Raw genomic sequence first — 19,982 nt, 5'->3', positions numbered from 1 at the left:
TTGCTGACTCTTAAATAACTCCACGGGACTGAGCACAATGTTATCTATTTAACTCACATGAATTAGCAGTGTCTATCATAAACTGTCAAAATTCACTGACATAAGAGGTAGTTCAATGGCTTAGAAATTAGCATATGAATCTACCTAGGTTTAGCTTTCCACAAAGAATACCAAGAGAGCAAATAAATTTGATGATAAAAGTAAATTGGAATGTTGTTTATAATTGCATGCCATATCTAAATCATGAAAGTTGAATTTTGACTTTACTGTCCCTTCAAGCCATGAAAGAGACATTTTCATCAGTTCTGCATAGTTTGATCTGTTCAAATTGACTATTTTGATAGATTCAGAAAGATTACTTGCAAATGCATGATAGGTTTATTAGCAGAGGTGGAAACATATAACTGTTTTACCAACAATGGAAACAAATAGTAGTTTCAGTCTTAAATGTAGGAAAAAGCTAACTTTCTTACTATCTCTGTGTGAATAATTAATAGCAGAACAGAAGGGAAGTTTTATATATGTGATGTTGTGCATTTATTCTATATCCCATGTGCTGCCACTCAGGCCTGCTTTGTGCTTCTCTTATATAATAGTTATGTTCCCACAACGGAGGATGTGTTTTGTGATCTGAGTTTGTGTGTTCTTGTTAGGTGTGGTCAGTGAAAGAGCAGAATGCCTGAGCAATATTAAGACCAATCCACCTTAGGTATTACTTCTTAAAGTGTAAGTCAGCCTGTGATTGGACGTACAGCAATATGCAATCAATAAACTGTTGCTTGTGTAGTTGTGTACTGGTGCTTAGATAACGTGCCTCAAAAACTGTCAATAAGGAGCTGTAGCCAAATTTTTCCGTAAAGGGGTATTAAATACATGGTGAGATTGTAATATAAAATGTTTCATTGTATGTAGTGAAAAAAAATCTCTGTAATATACTTTCATTATTGATTTTGTCCCTGTAAAGGGTGACAGATCTAGTTAGCTCCCATGCTTATTGCCCTTTGTTGCAATGGAAACAGTGTTTACTTACAGCGCTAAAAAACATGTGCAGTGCCTCAGTTTAACCCATAGGTTTCAGGAAAAAAAAAAACTAAAAAATGTAGCTTGTCTTTAAGGTTCACCTGGCAACAGTTGAACCTGAAAGATGCACTTTGTATGATAGAATAGAACAAGAGATCAGGACTGTGGTAACGGCCTTTTTTTTAAAGGTGTGGAAGCTTGAGTGTCAAACCTGAAGAAGGTGGCTACATCTCACTGATTTTCAAACCTGTCCTCAGACCTCCTTAACAGGCCAGGTTTTCAGGATTACCTTGGATGAGAGCAGGTAAAATAACCATGTTTACTAATCAGCTGATTATTTCACCTGTGCTCCAGTTCAGATATCCTCACAAGCTGGCCTGTTAGGGAGGCCTGAGGACAGGTTTGAAAATAAGTGATATATCTGAAGCTGTGATCACAAACTATTAAAGGAAAGAGACATTTGTGTAAAATGTTGGAATGCTCTGCTCTTTGGAAGTTGAAAATGTCCAAAACTATTCAAACTTGAAGATATTATTAAATAGTTTCTTTCCAGACCTCAGTATCAGAAGTTGTGATTCTTCTAACATTTAATTTCTCTCTCAGATATCCAAATATAATGAAAATCTGACCCCCATGGCATCTTCATCTGGTCCCAAAAGTCTAGACATTGCCTTCTTTTACAAGGACAGGAAACCCATCCAAATCATGAAAGAAAATTTTGGGGACATACAATTTTAAACAACTTTATAATTTACTTCTATTGTCAAATTTGCTTCATTCTCTGGTTATCCTTTGCTGAATGAACAACATTGCACTGCTAACAGCTAGCTAAACACATCTAGCTAGCCAATCACAAGAGACAAATGTGGGCAGGCACCAATCAGCAGCTAGCTCCTACTAGTGTAGTATTTGTGCGTATTATTTTTCAACAAGGGATATCAAAAGAACAAAGCACATTTGAAAACAGAAGTGAATTTAAAAGTGTCTTATAACAGGGCTTGACAAACCTGGGAGCCACTGGCTCAATGGTCTGTCTGAATCGTTCAAGTTTAATTTTGAATTTCCTATCCCTTTAAGCCTTTGATGGAATAAGTCTTGGAAGTTTGTCTTTTGGCCAGCCATCAATATGTATGTTTTTCATGAAGCTATAGCAATACAGAACATTTTGTTTGAGAACATGACTCAGAGCAACAGCCTCTATTAGCTGTGTCTTGTCTTTAGATATCTGTAACTTTATAAAGCACTAGAGAGAGATTTTTGCACAAATAAAAAGAGAGACGTGCTCAACCTGGGAACGATTAATAACATAATAGCTTGTTCTATGGCCAGTTACCACCCAAGACGCAGCCTCTTTTTACTCAACATGTGCCTTTCACAGAGAAGAACTTTGCTGTAGCATATCAGTCTGATCCTGACTTAACAGTACAGTCCAGCCCCGAAATACCAGGCAATCCCTCTCTGAACGAGAGAAACGACATAACCCCAGACGTACATTTTGGCATAGTGTGGGCCTCGTCAGTGAGGTCCAGCCATATCCCTCTAGGCACACTAAGCAACGGGTCCACGTCTGGATTCCCGCATAACGCTTATGGAGACTTCCCTAAGAGTCATAATTTGCATTTATTTTATTTTGTTTTTATTTATTTATGGAAATTATGACCCTGAGGGAAGTCTCCCTAAGGGTGATGGGGAAAGCCAGACGTGGACCCGTTGCTCAGTGTGCCTAGAGGGATATGGCTGAACCTCACTGATGAGGCCCATAATAGATGGAAACGTACGTCTGGGGTTTTGCCGTTTCTCTCATTCAAAGAGGAATTGCCTGGTATTTCGGGTCTGGACTGCAGTTAAGTCAGGATCAGATTGATATACTACAGGCTCTGTGAAAGGCACATGTTGAGCAAAAACTGGCTGCATCTTTGGTGGTAACTAGCCTTAGAACAAGCTATTATGCTTCTCAGTTTTTTTTTTTGTTTTTTTATATACAGCGATTTTTGCACATCTGCTGTTTCAATGTTTGATAACTGTCCCACACTGTGATAAACAAAATGTGATATCTGATTTTTCATACACACAATCCATTAGTATTACTCTGGTATTTCTCAGTGGGGAATTACATTCTACATTGAGAAAGGAATTTTTTTAATTCAGGACATTGGTGCAGTAAATTCCTTCCATGGTTCTGCAACATTATAAACAGTAATTGGTTGATCAGTATTACAGTGTAGGACCTTGCACAAGTTTGTCCCTTAATGGCTACAGCAGTTGAGATAAGGTAAAGGCTACTTAGGGAGCTTTTCAAAAGGATATGCCCCTGGAATGCAAAACAATTCTGTTTTCGCTAACAAAATTACAGTTTACAGACTTTTTATTGTATGCAGATTGTCTGCAATGTAGTGATTAATTGCTGATATACATTTATTCACATATAAAAAGGACTTACATTTCTTAATGGACCATATTGCAGTGAGTATTTTAAGCATTTGGAGTGGTTGTAACCCTGTTTGACTTTGTCTGGAGGCAGTATGTATCCCAGTAGTGAATACTTCTACATGTATCCTAAAGGAATTATTTGTGAAAAGTTTTCTCACTTTGCCTTTTTTGGCAGCATGGTATTGTCAGAACCCAGCAATACTTTAAAGAGATATCTCATGTCTGATAGGTCTGTGGATCTCCTGGGAAATAGCCTTTTGTAGAGACCTGAAAAACATGTTGCAATATTATAGTCGGCATTAAACTTTTATTGCTGCCCTTGTGTCCTGGTGTCTTCTCACCACAAGAACATAGGTGCATTGTTTAAACAGGGGCTCAGCTATATGGTTTCTGTGAAGACCATCCTGCATACTCCTTGTCCAGTGTGCCTAGCTGGATATGGCTGTTCTTCACTGACAAGGCCAAAAGGAGGCAAAAAAGATCACCTTAGGGTGCCATGTTTCTTGTTCGGAGGATAATTGCCTGTTTTTTCAGGGCTGGACTGACCTTGTTAGGTAGGGTCAAACTGATATACTTCAGGAAAGTTCTCTAATGTGAAAAGAATAAGCTACTCCCAGGTGATAACCGGGATATAAAAACAAACCACTGAGCTGTTCATTCCTGGCAGACTGCTTATTTAAGGGTTCACAAAACATTTTTGTTCATGATTCAGATAGAGCATACCATTTATTGTTTGTTTAAAAGTATTCCTAGGTGGGCTCAGAAACTGGTTGCTAGCTGCTCATTGGTGGCTGCTGTGTGTTCAGCTAGCTCCCAGTAATGCATTGCTGCTCAATAAATAACACCAAGAGAATGAAGCAAAATTGATAAAAGAAGTACATTGAAAAGTTGTTTAAAATTGTATGCTTTATCTGAATCGTGAAAGAAGAAATTTTGGGTTTCATGTCCCTTTAACCCCTTAAGGACCACAGCACTTTTCTATTTTCTGACCATTTGGGACCAAGGCTATTTTTAAATTTCTGCGGTGTTTGTGTTTAGCTGTAATTTTCCTCTTACTTATTTACTGTATCCACACATATTATATACAATTTTTATCACCATTAAATGGACTTTCTAAAGATACCATTATTTTCATCATATAATATAATTTACTATATATTTTTTTAATAAAATATGATGAAAAAAATGGAAAAAAACATACTTTTTCTAACGTTGACCCCCAAAATCTGTTACACATCTACAACCACCAAAAAACAACCATGCCAAATAATTTCTAAATTTTGTCCTGAGTTTAGAAATACCCAAAGTTTACCTGTTATTTGCTTTTTTTTCAAGTTAAAGGGCAATAAATACAAGTAGCTCTTTGCTATTTCCAAACCATTTTTTTTCTCAACATTAGTGATAGTTACATTGGAACACTGATATCTGTCAGGATTCCCTGAATATCCCTTGACATGTATATATTTTTCTTTTGCATGATGTACTGAGTCCACGGATTCATCCTTACTTGTGGGATATTCTCCTTCCTAACAGGAAGTGGCAAAGAGAGCACCACAGCAGAGCTGCCTATATAGCTCCCCCCCTTAACTCCACCCCCCAGTCATTCTCTTTGCCGGCTCTAAGCAGGAAGGGTAAAGGGAAAAGAGGTGTTAAGCTGTTAGTTTATTTTTAACTACAATCAAACAGGAGAGAGCATCTGTGATTTTGATAGCACCTGCGTGGCCACGCAGGATTTGGTATGCAGACCTGGTGGTCATGTCATCTCTTCCACCATGGTCTCTGCCGCTGAGACAGGACCTTCTGATTTAAGGTCCTTTCAGGCATCCAAATCTAATTTCTCTGCAACTGACTGCTTGGAGATTGAACGCTTGATTATATCAAAGCGTGGTTTCTCTGAGTCAGTCATAAATACCTTGATTCAGGCTCGTAAGCCTGTTACCAGGAAAATCTATCATAAGATATGGCGTAAATATCTTTTTTGGTGCGAATCCAAAGGTTTCTCCTGGAGTAAAATCAGGATTCCTAGGATTTTGTCTTTTCTCCAAGAGGGATTGGAGAAAGGATTGCCAGCTAGATCTTTAAAGGGACAGATATCTGCTCTGTCTATTTTGTTGCACAAGCGTCTGGCAGATGTTCCAGACGTTCAGGCTTTTTGTCAGGCTTTAGCTAGAATTAAGCCTGTGTTTAAATCTGTTGCTCCGCCATGGAGTCTTAATTTAGTTCTTAGAGTTCTGCAGGGGGTCCCGTTTGAACCCATGCATTCCATAGATATTAAGCTTTTATCTTGGAAAGTTTTGTTCCTAGTTGCTATCTCTTCAGCTCGAAGAGTTTCTGAACTTTCTGCTTTACAATGGGACTTGCCTTATCTTGTGTTCCATGCTGATAAGGTGGTTTTACGTACTAAGCCTGGGTTCCTACCTAAGGTTGTTACTAACAGGAATATCAATCAGGAAATTGTTGTTCCTTCTCTGTGTCCTAATCCTTCTTGTAAGAAGGAACGTCTGTTGCACAACTTGGACGTAGTTCGTGCTTTGAAATTTTACTTGCAGGCAACCAAAGATTTTCGTCAAGCTTCTTCTTTGTTTGTTGTCTATTCTGGAAAGCGTAAGGGTCAAAAGGCTACGACAACTTCTCTTTCTTTTTGGCTGAAAAGCATCATCTGTTTGGCTTATGAGACTGCTGGACAGCAGCCTCCTGAAAGGATTACAGCTCATTCTACTAGAGCGGTAGCTTCCACATGGGCTTTTAAAAATGATGCTTCTGTTGAACAGATTTGTAAGGCTGCGACTTGGTCTTCGCTTCATACCTTTTCAAAATTTTACAAATTTGATACTTTTGCTTCTTCGGAGGCTATTTTTGGGAGAAAGGTTTTGCAAGCAGTAGTTCCTTCTGTTTAGGTTTCTGTCTTGTCCCTTCCTTCATCCGTGTCCTAAAGCTTTGGTATTGGTATCCCACAAGTAAGGATGAATCTGTGAACTCGGTACATCATGCAAAAGAAAACAAAATTTATGCTTACCTGATAAATTTCTTTCTTTTGCGATGTACCGAGTCCACGGCCCGCCCTGTCTATTCAAGACAGATGGTATTTCTTTCATGTAATTAGCAAGAGTCCATGAGCTAGTGACGTATGGGATATACATTCCTACCAGGAGGGGCAAAGTTTCCCAAACCTTAAAATGCCTATAAATACACCCCTCACCACACCCACAATTCAGTTTTACAAACTTTGCCTCCGATGGAGGTGGTGAAGTAAGTTTGTGCTAGATTCTACGTTGATATGCGCTCCGCAGCAAGTTGGAGCCCGGTTTTCCTCTCAGCGTGCAGTGAATGTCAGAGGGATGTGAGGAGAGCATTACCTATTTGAATGCAGTGATCTCCTTCTACGGGGTCTATTTCATAGGTTCTCTGTTATCGGTCGTAGAGATTCATCCCTTTTCAGATCGACGATATACTCTTATATATACCATTACCTCTGCTGATTCTCGTTTCAGTACTGGTTTGGCTTTCTACAAACATGTAGATGAGTGTCCTGGGGTAAGTAAATCTTATTTTCTGTGACACTCTAAGCTATGGTTGGGCACTTTGTTTATAAAGTTCTAAATATATGTATTCAAACATTTATTTGCCTTGACTCAGAATGTTCAACTTTCCTTATTTTCAGACAGTCAGTTTCATATTTGGGATAATGCATTTGAATTAATCATTTTTTTCTTACCTTCAAAAATTTGACTCTGTTTTTCCTGTGGGCTGTTAGGCTCGCGGGGGCTGAAAATGCTTCATTTTATTGCGTCATTCTTGGCGCAGACTTTTTTGGCGCAAAAATTCTTTTCCGTTTCCGGCGTCATACGTGTCGCCGGAAGTTGCGTCATTTTTTGACGTTATTTTGCGGCAAAAATGTCGGCGTTCCGGATGTGGCGTCATTTTTGGCGCCAAAAGCATTTAGGCGCCAAATAATGTGGGCGTCTTATTTGGCGCTAAAAAATAAGGGCGTCGCTTTTGTCTCCACATTATTTAAGTCTTATTTTTTCAGTGCTTCTGGTTGCTAGAAGCTTGTTCTTTGGCATTTTTTCCCATTCCTGAAACTGTCATTTAAGGAATTTGATCAATTTTGCTTTATATGTTGTTTTTTCTCTTACATATTGCAAGATGTCTCACGTTGCATCTGAGTCAGAAGATACTACAGGAAAATCGCTGTCTACTGCTGGAGCTACCAAGCTAAGTGTATCTGCTATAATTTTTGGTATCTGTTTCTCCAGCTGTTGTTTGTATTGCATGTCATGACAAACTTATTAATGCAGATAAAACTTCCTTTAGTACTGTTACATTACCTGTTGCTGTTCCGTCAACATCTAATTTTCAGAGTGTTCCTGATAAACATAAGAGATTTTATTTTTTAAATCCATTAAGAAGGCTATGTCTGTTATTTCTCCTTCTAGTTTACATAAAAGTCTTTTAAAACTTCTCTTTTTTCAGATGAATTTTTAAATGAACATCATCATTCTGATACTGATAATGGTTCTTCTGGTTCAGAGGTTTCTGTCTCAGAGGTTGATGCTGATAAATCTTTGTATTTGTTCAAGATGGAATTTATTCGTTCTTTATTTAAAGAATTATTAATTGCATTAGAAATAGAGGATTCTGGTCCTCTTGATTCTAAATCTAAACGTTTAAATAAGGTTTTTAAATCTCCTGTAGTTATTCCAGAAGTGTTTAATCTCCCTGATGCTATTTCTGAAGTAATTTCCAGGGAATGGAATAATTTGGGTAATTCTTTTACTCCTTCTAAACGTTTAAGCAATTATATCCTGTGCCATCTGACAGATTAGAGTTTTTTTGGGACAAAATCCCTAAGGTTATGGGGCTGTCTCTACTCCTGCTAAATGTGCTACTATTCCTACGGCAGATAGTAATTCATTTAGGGATCCTTTAGATAGGAAAAATTGAATCCTTTCTAAGAAAAGCTTACTTATGTTCAGGTAATCTTCTTAGACTTGCTATATTTTTAGCGGATGTTGCTGCAGCTTCAACTTTTTGGTTAGAAGCTTTAGCGCAACAAGTAACAGATCATAATTTTATAGCATTATTATTATTCTATAACATGCTAATAATTTTATTGGTGATACCATCTTTTGATATCATTAGAGTTGATGTCAGGTATATGTCTCTAGCTATTAGCTAGAACAGCTTTATGGATTAAACTTGGAATACTGATATGTCTTCTAAGTCAACTTTGCTTTCCCTTTCTTTTCAGGGTAATAAATTATTATTTCAACTGTTTCTGGAAGGAAGGGAACTTTTTTACCAAAGGATAAAAAATCTAAGGTAAATTTAGGTCTAATGATCATTTCGTTCCTTTCCTCACAATAAGGAACAAAAGCCTGATCCTTCATTCTCAGGAGCGGTATCAGTTTGGAAACTATTTCCAGTTTGGAATATATCCAAGCCTTTTAGAAAACCTATAGCCAGCTCCTAAGTACCCATGAAGGTGCGGACCTTATTCCAGCTCAGCTGGTATGAGGCAGATTACGTTTTCTTCAAAGAAATTTTGATCAATTCCGTTCTCAATTTCTGGTTTCAGAACATTGTTTCAGAAAGGTACAGAATTGGCTTCAGTTAAGGCCTCCTGCTAAGAGATTTTTTTCTTTCCCGTGTCCCAGTTAACACAGCAAAGGCTCAGCATTTCTGAAATATGTTTCAGATTTAGAGTTGGCTGGAGTAATTATGCCAGTTCCAGTTCTGGAACAGGGGCTGGGGTTTTATTTTATCTCTTCATTGTACTAAAGAAGGTCAATTCCTTCAGACCAGTTTCGGATCTATCAATATTGAATCGTTATGTAAGGATACCAACATTCAAGATGGTTACTGTAGGACTGTCCTGCCTTTTGTTTAGCAAGGGCATTATATGTCTACAATAGATTTACAGGATGTGTATCTACATATTCCGATTCATCCAGATCACTTTTTGTGTCTGAGATTCTCTTTTTAGACAAGCATTACCAGTTTTGTGGCTCTACCGTTTGGCCTAGCCTCAGTTCCAAGAATTTCTTTCAAAGGTTCTCGGTGCCCTTCTTTCTGTAATCAGAGAACAGGGTTTTTTGGTATTTCCTTATTGGACAATATCTGGGTACTTGCTCAGTCTTCTCATTTTCGAAGAATCTCATACGAATCGACTTGTGTTGTTTCTTCAAGTTCATGGTTGGAGGATCAATTTACCAATCAGTTCATTGATTCCTCAGACAAGTGTAACCTTTTTAGGTTTCTAGAATAGATTCAGTGTCTATGACTCTGTCCTTGTCAGACAAGAGAAGTTTAACATTGATATCAGCTTGTCAAAACCTTCAGTCACAATCATTCCCTTTGGTAGCCTTATGCATGGAAATTTTAGGTCTTAGGACTGCCGCATCAAATGCGATCTCCTTTGCTCGTTTTCACATGCGACCTCTTCAGCTCTGTATGCTGAACCAATGGTGCAGGGATTACTCAAAGATATCTCAATTAATATATTTAAACCGATTATACGACACTCTCTGACATGGTGGGCAGATCACCATCGTTTAGTTCAGGGGGCTTCTTTGTTCTTCCGACCTGGACTATAATCTCAACAGATGCAAGTCTTACAGGTTGGGGAGCTGTGTGGGGGTATCTGACGGCACAAGGGGTTTGGGAATCTCAGGAGGTGAGATTTCCGATCTATATTTGGAACTCCGTGCAATTTCAGAGCTCTTCAGTCTTGGCCTCTTCTGAAGAGAGAGTTGTTCATTTGTTTTCAGATAAGACAATGTCACAACTGTGGCATACATCAATCATCAAGGAGGGACTCACAGTCCTCTGGCTATGAAAGAAGTATCTCGAATTTTGGTTTGAGCGGAATCCAGCTCCTGTCTAATCTCTGCGGTTCATTTCCCAGGTATGGACAATTGGAAAGCGGATTATCTCAGTCGCCAAACGTTGCACCTGGGCGAATGGTCTTCACCCAGAGGTATTTCCTCAGATTGTTCAAATGTGGGAACTCTCAGAAATAGATCTGATGGTTTCTCATCTAAACAAGAAACTTCCCTGGTATCTGTCCGGATCCAGGGATCCTCGGGCGGAGGCAGTGGATGCATTATCTCTTCCTTACAAGTGTCATCCTGCCTATATCTTTCCACCTCTAGTTCTTCTTCCAAGGGTATTCTTAATATTCTAAAGGAATGCTCGTTTGTCCTGCTGGTAGCTCCAGCATGGCCTCACAGGTTTTGGTATGCGGATCTTGTCCGGATGGCCTCTTGCCAGCTGTGGACTCTTCCGTTAAGATCAGTCTTTCTGTCTCAAGGTTCTTTTTTCCATCAGGATCTCAAAACCTTAATTTTAAGGTGTGGAGTTTGAACGCTTGATTCTTGGTCAAAGAGGTTTCTCTGACTCTGTGATTGATACTATCTGACAGGCTCGTAAATCTGTATCTAGAGAGATATATTATAGAGTCTGGAAGACTTATATTTCTTCAGGATGGTTTAGATAAAGGTTTGTCCGCAAGTTTCTTGAAAGACAAATCTCTGCTCTTTCTGTTCTTTTTCATAGAAGGATTGCTAATCTTCCTGATATTCATTGTTTTGTACAAGCTTTGGTTTGTATAAAACCTGTCATTAAGTCAATTTCTCCTCTTTGGAGTTTGAATTTGGTTCTGGGGGCTCTTCAAGCTTCTCCTTTTGAACCCATGCATTCTTTGGTCGTTATATTACTTTCTTGGAAAGTTTTGTTTCTTTTGGCCATCTCTTCTGCCAGAAGAATCTCTGAATTATCTACTCTTTTTTGTGAGTCTCCTTTTCTGATTTTGCATCAGGATAAGGCGGTGCTGCGAACTTCTTTTGAATTTTTTACCTAAGGTTGTGAATTCTAACAACATTAGTAGAGAAATTGTGGTTCCTTCATTATGTCCTAATCCTATGAATTCTAAGGAGAAATCATTGCATTTTTTGGATGCTGTTAGAGCTTTGTATTATTATGTTGAAGCTACTAAGTCTTTCCGAAAGACTTCTAGTCTATTTGTCATCTTTTCCGGTTCTAGAAAAGACCAGAAAGCTTCTGCCATTTCTTTGGCATCTTGGTTGAAATCTTTATTTCATCATGCCTATGTTGAGTCGGGTAACACTCCGCCTCAAAGGATTACAGCTCATTCTACTAGGTCAGTTTCTACTTCCTGGGCGTTTAAGAATGAAGCTTCGGTTGATCAGATTTGCAAAACAGCAACTTGGTCCTCTTTGCATACTTTTACTAAATTCTACCATTTTGATGTGTTTTCTTCTTCTGAAGCAGTTTTTGGTAGAAACGTACTTCAGGCAGTGGTTTCAGTTTGAATCTTCTGCTTATGTTTTTTCATTAAAATTTTATTCTGGGTGTGGATTATTTTCAGCAGGAATTGGCTGTCTTTATTTTATCCCTCCCTCTCTAGTGACTCTTGTGTGGAAAGATCCACATCTTGGGTAGTCATTATCCCATACGTCACTAGCTCATGGACTCTTGCTAATTACATGAAAGAAAACATAATTTATGTAAGAACTTACCTGATAAATTCATTTCTTTCATATTAGCAAGAGTCCATGAGGCCCGCCCTTTTTTTGTGGTGGTTATGATTTTTTTTTGTATAAAGCACAATTATTCCAATTCCTTATTTTATATGCTTTCGCACTTTTTTCTTATCACCCCACTTCTTGGCTATTCGTTAAACTGAATTGTGGGTGTGGTGAGGGGTGTATTTATAGGCATTTTAAGGTTTGGGAAACTTTGCCCCTCCTGGTAGGAATGTATATCCCATACGTCACTAGCTCATGGACTCTTGCTAATATGAAAGAAATGAATTTATCAGGTAAGTTCTTACATAAATTATGTTTTTTTGTTTATAAACTTCAGTCACCTCTGCACCTTATAGTTTATCATTTTTCTTCCTAAACCTTCGGTCGAATGACTGGGGGAGTGGAGTTAAGGGGGGAGCTATATAGGCAGCTCTGCTGTGGTGCTCTCTTTGCCACTTCCTGTTAGGAAGGAGAATATCCCACAAGTAAGGATGAATCCGTGGACTTGGTACATCGCAAAAGAAAGAAATTTATCAGGTAAGCATACATTTTTATTTTTTTTAGTAGACAACCCAAAGTATTGATCTAGGCCCATTTTGGTATATTTCATGCCACCATTTCAATGGCAAATGTGATCAAATAAAAAATTTTTTTTCCCTTTTTCACAAACTTTTTTACAAACTTTAGGTTTCTCACTGAAATTATTTACAAACAACTTGTGCAATTATGGCACAAATGGTTGTAAATGCTTCTCTGGGATCCCCTTTGTTCAGAAATAGGAGACAAACCTATCTATGGCTTTGGCATTGCATTTTTGGTAATTAGAAGGCCGCTAAATGTCGCTGCACACCACACTTGTATTATACCCAGCAGTGGCAGGGTTAATTAGGTAGCTTGAAGGGTTAATTTTAGCTTTAGTGTAGAGATCAGCCTCCCACCTGACACATCCCACCCTCTGATCCATCCCAAACAGCTCTCTTCCCTCCCCCACCCCACAAATGTCCCCGCCATCTTAAGTACTGGCAGAAAGTCTGCCAGTACGAAAATAAAAGTCTCCCCCCTTAGCCCCCAACCTCCCTGATCCCCCAAAGAGCTCTCTAACCCTTCCCCCACTAACTATTTGCCACCATTTGGGTACTGGCAGCTGTCTGCCAGTACCCACTTTGCAATCAAATATGGATTTTTTTTTTAAAAATAAACCCCACTTTTTCCGTAGTGTTGCTGCCCCCCTCCATACCCTCCCCCCTCCCCCTCACAGATCCCTTTTGAAAAGTTACCACCCACCACGCTCTCCCACCACCCTCTCCCACCACTTCAAATTTTTAAATGTGCACACACGCACACACACGCCCACCCCCCGCGCTGGCTATCGCGCGCACCCTATAGTCATTTCCAACTGCTGGCCAGGAATTTTGCAAACGATGTGCTGCCCAAACGCCTCACTGCAATGGCTCCCACCCACCAACTATTGGCACCGTCGCTGGCTGATGCAGAGGGCCACAGAGTGTCTCTCTCTGCATCAGTGTGCCAAAAAAGTTATTGCAGTGATGCCTCAATATCGAGGCATCAAGGCAATACCTTGAAAGTGGCTGGAAGCGATCAGGATCACTTCCACCGCTTGAAACTCCTGAGGATATACAGGGTACGTCCTTGGTCGTTAATTGACCTTTTTTGTAGGACGTACCCTGTACGTCCTTGGTCGTTAAGGAATGGACTCAAGATGTTTGAAGTTAAAGCTCTTTATGGAAGCTAAGTAAAATATTTTCATATTTATAAAATTACTACATTAGACTCATTATATATTGTGTATTTCCTGTGATATTGTTCCCGCTTGACACTCCTGGGTAACTGATGACACTGTTGCATCTTTGCTAGCGCATTGCTGAGCTGTAGGTAATATGCTGCTAATCAGATTCCTGTATGTTAACTATGACATTTAATTTTTTCAGGGTGACCCAGACCGACAACAAATCCCGTCCACAACGCCCTCCACCACCTCAGCGGACTCAAAGTACTGAGCTGCAGATTATGTCTGCCACTAGCCAGGTGAGAGAAAAAGGTTGTGTCCTAACCTAACCGCTGCCGAGCAGCAGACACAGAACACATACAGAGAGCATTGACGTTGTACATGGAAGAAAACCATTATGACAATGTCTCCACAATTATATCTAGAGAGCAGACATCAAAATAAAATGTCACATAAAGCTGTTCCTTATAAAGATATATCAGAGGTACAGTAGATATAGTGCACATGAGTTATATGAAATAATGAGAATGTGAGGTATATTAAGAACTGTATGGCACATGGAAGGTACAAGAATTGTAATGATGTGGTATTAGGAAATGACACGACAGTTCATATTCAGGGTACAGTATGAACTGCTACTTGCTATGTGTGATGCCCATTTGTTATATAATATGGGCTACAGTAATATCAGTAAGTATGGTTATAGATTTAGATGGTAGATGTGATAAACAACATGGTTTATAAGAAATGTGTACAGCGGATTTATTATTGAGGGTTGAATTTCATATGTAATTGGTGACTGATTAGATTCCCCTGCTGTGTACGCGGTATTCAGGTTCCAACCAAAGCCCAAAGCAGAACAAAGCTACCATTGCATGTGTCATACCATTTATCTCATCAAGAGTCTATGATTAAGATGTGACTAACCTTCATGTATATTTTCATCATATCTCTTCTCTTTTCCATGTTCATCACTCCTTTTTCTATTACTCTCATTGCTTTGCAATTATTTTTGTCCATTACCTCCTACCGTCCTTTCTCTGCCCTCTTTCCTTCCTGCTATATTTCTGTTTCCCTTCCTTACATGAATTTCCTGTGTTCCCTATCTTTCTCCACATTCTCTTTCCCCTTCATATCTTAATTCCTTTCTCTTTCAAACTTCATTTACTTTCTCTGTCTCTTATCTCTTTTCTTCCTTCTCATTTACCTTTCCTACCTACCCCTCTTCTACAATCTTCCTCTCCTCTTATACTTTCCCCTAACGTTTCTTATCCTTTCATATTTTTAACAATCATCACTTCTCCTCTCCTTCCCTTGCTTGATTTCCTTATCTCTTTCATGACTGGCTCCTTGTGTATTTATTTGCTCTCTATTCTACTTCACTGGCCAACTATCAGGGTTCTGAGCGCCCTGAACCACCATCCAAGCCTCTTCCACCTGATCCAGTGAAAAGGCAGGTAAAGTGAATGCATTGCGCTGTGTGTCAGTGTTCAGTGTGTTATTTGTGCTGCCTGTCTGTGCTCTGGATATCAGTTGGTTGTATGTATTTCAGCGGTGTATATACAAATTGTTTTGTGTAGCGAATCATGTCCGCCCAACATCGCTAAATGCCGACGGCATACACTGTCAGCATTTATCATTGCACAAGCATTTCACAAGAAATGCTAGTGCAATACTGCCCCCTGCACATTCGCCACCTGCTTCTTAAATCATGTTTCCAGCGACCCAGGAGGCTCACGCGGAATAAGTAGCATCCGCTGCTTGATAAATGTACCCCAATGTGTTGTTTCTTTATGACACATTTGTATGTGTTGTATTAAATTCTGTATTAATGATGATGCAGGATGAGTCTCAAAAACTCCTCCAGAATGGTTTCCACTAGGCCAGCTTGTGCAGCTTTGGTCTTTTTGATGGGCCCATCCAGGTGAAAATCTTGCCTTTGTATTTGGCTGCCCAAGAATTTTTCACTATGCATCAGGGGTAATGGTATATATAGTAGGCAGCCAAGAGTAATAGAAGCACGCCAGGCATGTCCTCTCATGTTCTGTTCTCAGCAGTTTTAACACAGCCCTTTAAATATTAACTGCTTAGTCATTCAGTTTTCAAGCTAATTTTGGGGTTCTTACCTAAGTTTTTTATTTGACTAATTTCTATGAACTTGGCACTTAATCTTATGCATTGGGTAATACAAGAATTATTGTACTTCAAGACAAACTCATATTTAACAAAATTTATTATTTTGTGTCCCAGGCAAATAAATCGGCCAGGGGCAAGGTAACATTGCTAATTCCAGAATACATGGGAAGAATACATGAATGTTATGCTTTTTAGATGGGCAGTCCTCATTTGGTACTGCTTTATTGTTTTTTCAGTGCCCAGTCTCACTTAAGTTATATAGTTTTACCTACTCTGAATGAGTTTGCCACCAATATCTCTGCAAGTCGCGAAAGCTCAACTTACTAATTTTTCCTGGGCATTGCCTTAACATTTATATTAAGTGAATGACATTTACAACCAAAGTAAAAAAAAACATAACAAAATAAACAGACATGAAAACCGAATATGAAATGTAAAGTGGTGGGTTATAAATTATTTTGCCATTTTGATATTGTATTCTATTTGTGCATCTTTAATTTTCCTGGACATCACAGGAAACGCAGGTTGATTACTACCATATCCCATGGACAATGCAAGCAATCAGTAAAGCATTTGTGGTCCCCAGGTTATAACAAGTTCTAGAACATTGTTTCTCATGTATTTTAGAGAGATGTGGTGCTTTGTTTGTTATATTCAGTGGTGATGTTCTATGTGTGAGTCTGTTGTGGTGCAGGGTTCCAATGTGCTATGGGGAATCTTGTGCATTAAGAGCCTGTATGTTTCACGTTGTTTGAGTAGAATTTTGATGTGCCTGAAATGTGATGTTGTGGTGGGATCATGTAAACCTGTTTGTTACACCTAAAAACCACTGGGACCATCTTTGTGGAGTACTTCACTGAACCATCACCTATTTGTGAGTTATTATCCTTAAATGTAAGAACTAATTCTGCTTAATTCAATTCAACGTTTGAGGTTTCTGCAATCAAGGGCAACGTTTATTATGGAAGAGGTACAGTAACCTTGAGAACGATGTTAAACTGTACAGTTGCAGTAAAATTCCATAAAGAATATCTCACAATCTATAGTTTGGTTTTACCTTAATAATCCTGTGCAATGCCTAGGGCGATTGCACCTGGAATTTTTTTCCAACTGGCGATATCATCATATGGGTCCTTAGACATCAACACAAATAAGACTGGTTGATTTTTTTTCTTACCTTTTGGTTCTAATGCAATTAAACAAGGCCAGGTCTGAACCAATCATATCAGTTTATCATATATTGCCAGTCTCAGAACTAGTCATTTTTTCACCCCTCCCTCAATGCAAAGACCATAATGATGGAGCAGCCTGTCTTAAGACCTTTTTTACAGAGCAAGTACTTTCTATAATCTGTCAAAATGACTCTATGTAGAGGAGAGTCAATAAGGGTGACTTCTAGTTTAAGTTTATTACTGCTTTTTATTATAGTAACAGAACAAAGCAGGGTACCATTTCATACGCAGGTTTAACTGCAGTCCAGTTCAGCGGTGCTCTGTATATTGCATTGTGTTGTAGGAACCTGCTGATCTATATGTTGTGAGCTTCTGTGTACTGCTGATGTGTGTTTTAGTGTATTCTTGCTCTATGTGGTGTTCTGTTGTGTGGTGGATCATTGCTTTGTATGTTGCACTGCACTGTGGTTTTCTGCATGTTAGCGTGGCGTAGTGCATTTTCAATTGTTAAAATATGATGTACTGTGTTGTAGTGCTGCCATGTAATGCATTTTGTATATGAGAAAGATATTGTAACATAACATATTAAGGTGTGCTGTGGTTCATTATTTTAAAGCTGCTGTGAGGATTATCTATGGGAATATTTTATATGTAGGTGTTAAAAAGTGTACGCAGATAGTTATAGGGTTGTTAAATACAGTTATGTCCATAAGTATTTGGACACAGTTATTTGGTTGATAATGCATTGCAGTAAATTACTGCCTGAAGTCTGGAACCCATTGACACCACGTTTTGTATTTACTCCCTAGTGATGCTTCTGTTTGTTTGTAGGTCATTCTGCCTTCAATTTTGTCTTCATCAAGTGAAATGCATGTACAATTAGGTTGATGTCAGATGACTGACTCGACCATTTCATTATATTCCACTTCTTTGCCTTGAGCTCTTTGGTTGCTTTCACAGTGTGTTGGGTCATTGTCTGTCTGTACTGTGAAGCATCATCCTATCATTGCAGCATTTGGCAGAATCTAAGTATCTAGTATAGTCCTATAAAACTTCACAACTAATCCTGCTGCCTCTGCCTGCAGTCACATCATCAATAAACACTAGTGACCCAGTTCCATTGGTAGCCATATATGCCTGTGCGTAAAACTACCTCCACCATGTTTTACAGATGATGTGGTATGTTTAGTGTGATAAGCCATTCCTTCCATACACTTTTCTTCCCATAATTTGTGCAATGAACATTGAAAAAATGTTTAGTTCATTTTAGCTTAGTATTGGCTAAAATTTTAGCCAGTTTGTCAATAAAATCAGCTGTGAGGTGAGCCCATTAAATAGGTCCTGGGGAGAACACTGATTAAGCAGGTATATAAGATTGCAGTATAGATAATTTTATGAAATATTTCAAAACTGTTATAGGTTATTTGTTTGGTACAGTAAAAATGCATAAAGTATGTATGTGATATATATGAAAATAATAGAATAGCAAGCATTATGTGCAAAGTGTGCAGCAATAGAATGTCTAATAAAATTATTCAGGAGGGGAGACTTTGTGTGTGCAGGGGACCCAGACTTCGGCCCAGGCCTTACGCAGAATACAAACTGGCTTTGCATGTATCTGAGCATGCCACGTTTCCTCCATAATCTAATAAACCTGAATAATTGTCATACTTTATTGTATTCAATCTCTTCTTTTTATCATCCCGTTGCTCTTTCTACCATAGTTCATTCTATCTCTCTCTTTACCTTAATTTGTCTGGCTTTATCTTCCTCCTCTTTACCTTATATCCCTGTATTCTCTCTGTCTCTCTCTCTCTCTGTCTCTCTCTCTCTCTCTCTGTCTCTCTCTCTCTCTCTCTCTCTCTCTCTCTCTCTCTCTCTATGTTCCCTTGACCCGTATCACATTGATCTCTTTAAAACATTTCTTCTCCTCTCGCTGTCCCTGTGTTCATCAATTCATATTGTCTTCTACTCATACATGCCTACCAACACTATAAGCCCACCCTCAATCTTCCTCAACCTTCCACCTATTCTTCATTGACTTTTTTCCAACTTTGTCTTCCTCCTTGTTTTTTCCATCCCTTTCTCTAACCAATGTTCCCTCACACATTTGTCTCTCTTTTCCTTTCTTTCTTTCCTTATGGTCTGGTCATATGCTTTTGTTGTGTCTTTCTACTGTTTTTCTGTGGTCATCTATCAGAGTTCTGACCGGCCTGAACCACCATCCAAGGCTCTTCCACCTGATCCAGTGAAAAAAAACTGCCAGGTAAAATGATTGCATTATGCTTTATGTATAAATGTGTTGTGTGCAAATGATTTTGTGTGCTGTGTACGAGTGTATTTGTACTGTGTGCCCTGTTGGTTGGGAATGTGTTCGGGGGGGGGGGAGGGTTGCATATGTTAGTTTTTAAGTGTTGTATGTTCATATAAAGGCCGAATGCAGTCTGTAGTGTTGCATTGTGTGCTGTATTTTGTGCACATTTAAAGTGGTTTATGGGATTTATGGTTTATTGTTAGATTGGTATAGTCCATGGAGTTACAGTGAGTTCCATAATGTATGTTATAATGTTGTGCAGCACCTCTGCTGGCCCTTGTCTACCATTGTGTTTTGTCAGATTTTGCTGCCCTGTACTTCTAAACAGAATTTAAACTGGAAAATTTAGAATGGTTTATCTTTAATCCCTGTAGTCACATAGTATGCAGTTACCAATGGGATATACTGTTTTGAGAGGGGCCACCTTTTTCATATACTTCTCCTCTTTCAACAAGCTTTAGTTCCATTTCTACCTGGGAAAATATTTTTTTTCAGTAGAACTGCTATCCTTCAACTTTCTGCCTCTTAACCAGGAGTTAAGGGGAAATAATTTGCCTGCAAACAGCATTCTCATGCTGCTGCAAATTTGCAATTGGCTTTGTTGTTTCATGGAA

At 38.8% G+C, this 19,982-nt stretch overlaps 1 protein-coding gene across 7 annotated transcripts in view; it reads left to right on the top strand.

The window, feature by feature from the left end:
• The window catches only part of ADAM15 (ADAM metallopeptidase domain 15), a 288,661-nt gene that overhangs the window by 179,915 nt on the left and 88,764 nt on the right, over positions 1-19,982 (top strand). For 3 of the 7 annotated variants that reach the window (XM_053703483.1, XM_053703460.1, XM_053703500.1), the window contains exons 20-22: positions 13,949-14,046; positions 15,133-15,203; positions 19,255-19,320. In XM_053703483.1, the coding sequence (XP_053559458.1) occupies positions 13,949-14,046; positions 15,133-15,203; positions 19,255-19,320 (235 nt within the window). The remainder of the gene's footprint in view (positions 1-13,948; positions 14,047-15,132; positions 15,204-19,254; positions 19,321-19,982) is intronic. The other 4 variants (XM_053703491.1, XM_053703477.1, XM_053703467.1 and 1 more) reach the window with 3 other exon arrangements.

This window comes from Bombina bombina, chromosome 1 (genome assembly GCF_027579735.1).
Source record: "Bombina bombina isolate aBomBom1 chromosome 1, aBomBom1.pri, whole genome shotgun sequence".
Taxonomy (NCBI): Eukaryota; Metazoa; Chordata; class Amphibia; order Anura; family Bombinatoridae; genus Bombina; species Bombina bombina.
Note: the sequence above shows the minus strand (reverse complement) of the source record. Positions and strands in the feature narration are given on the sequence as shown.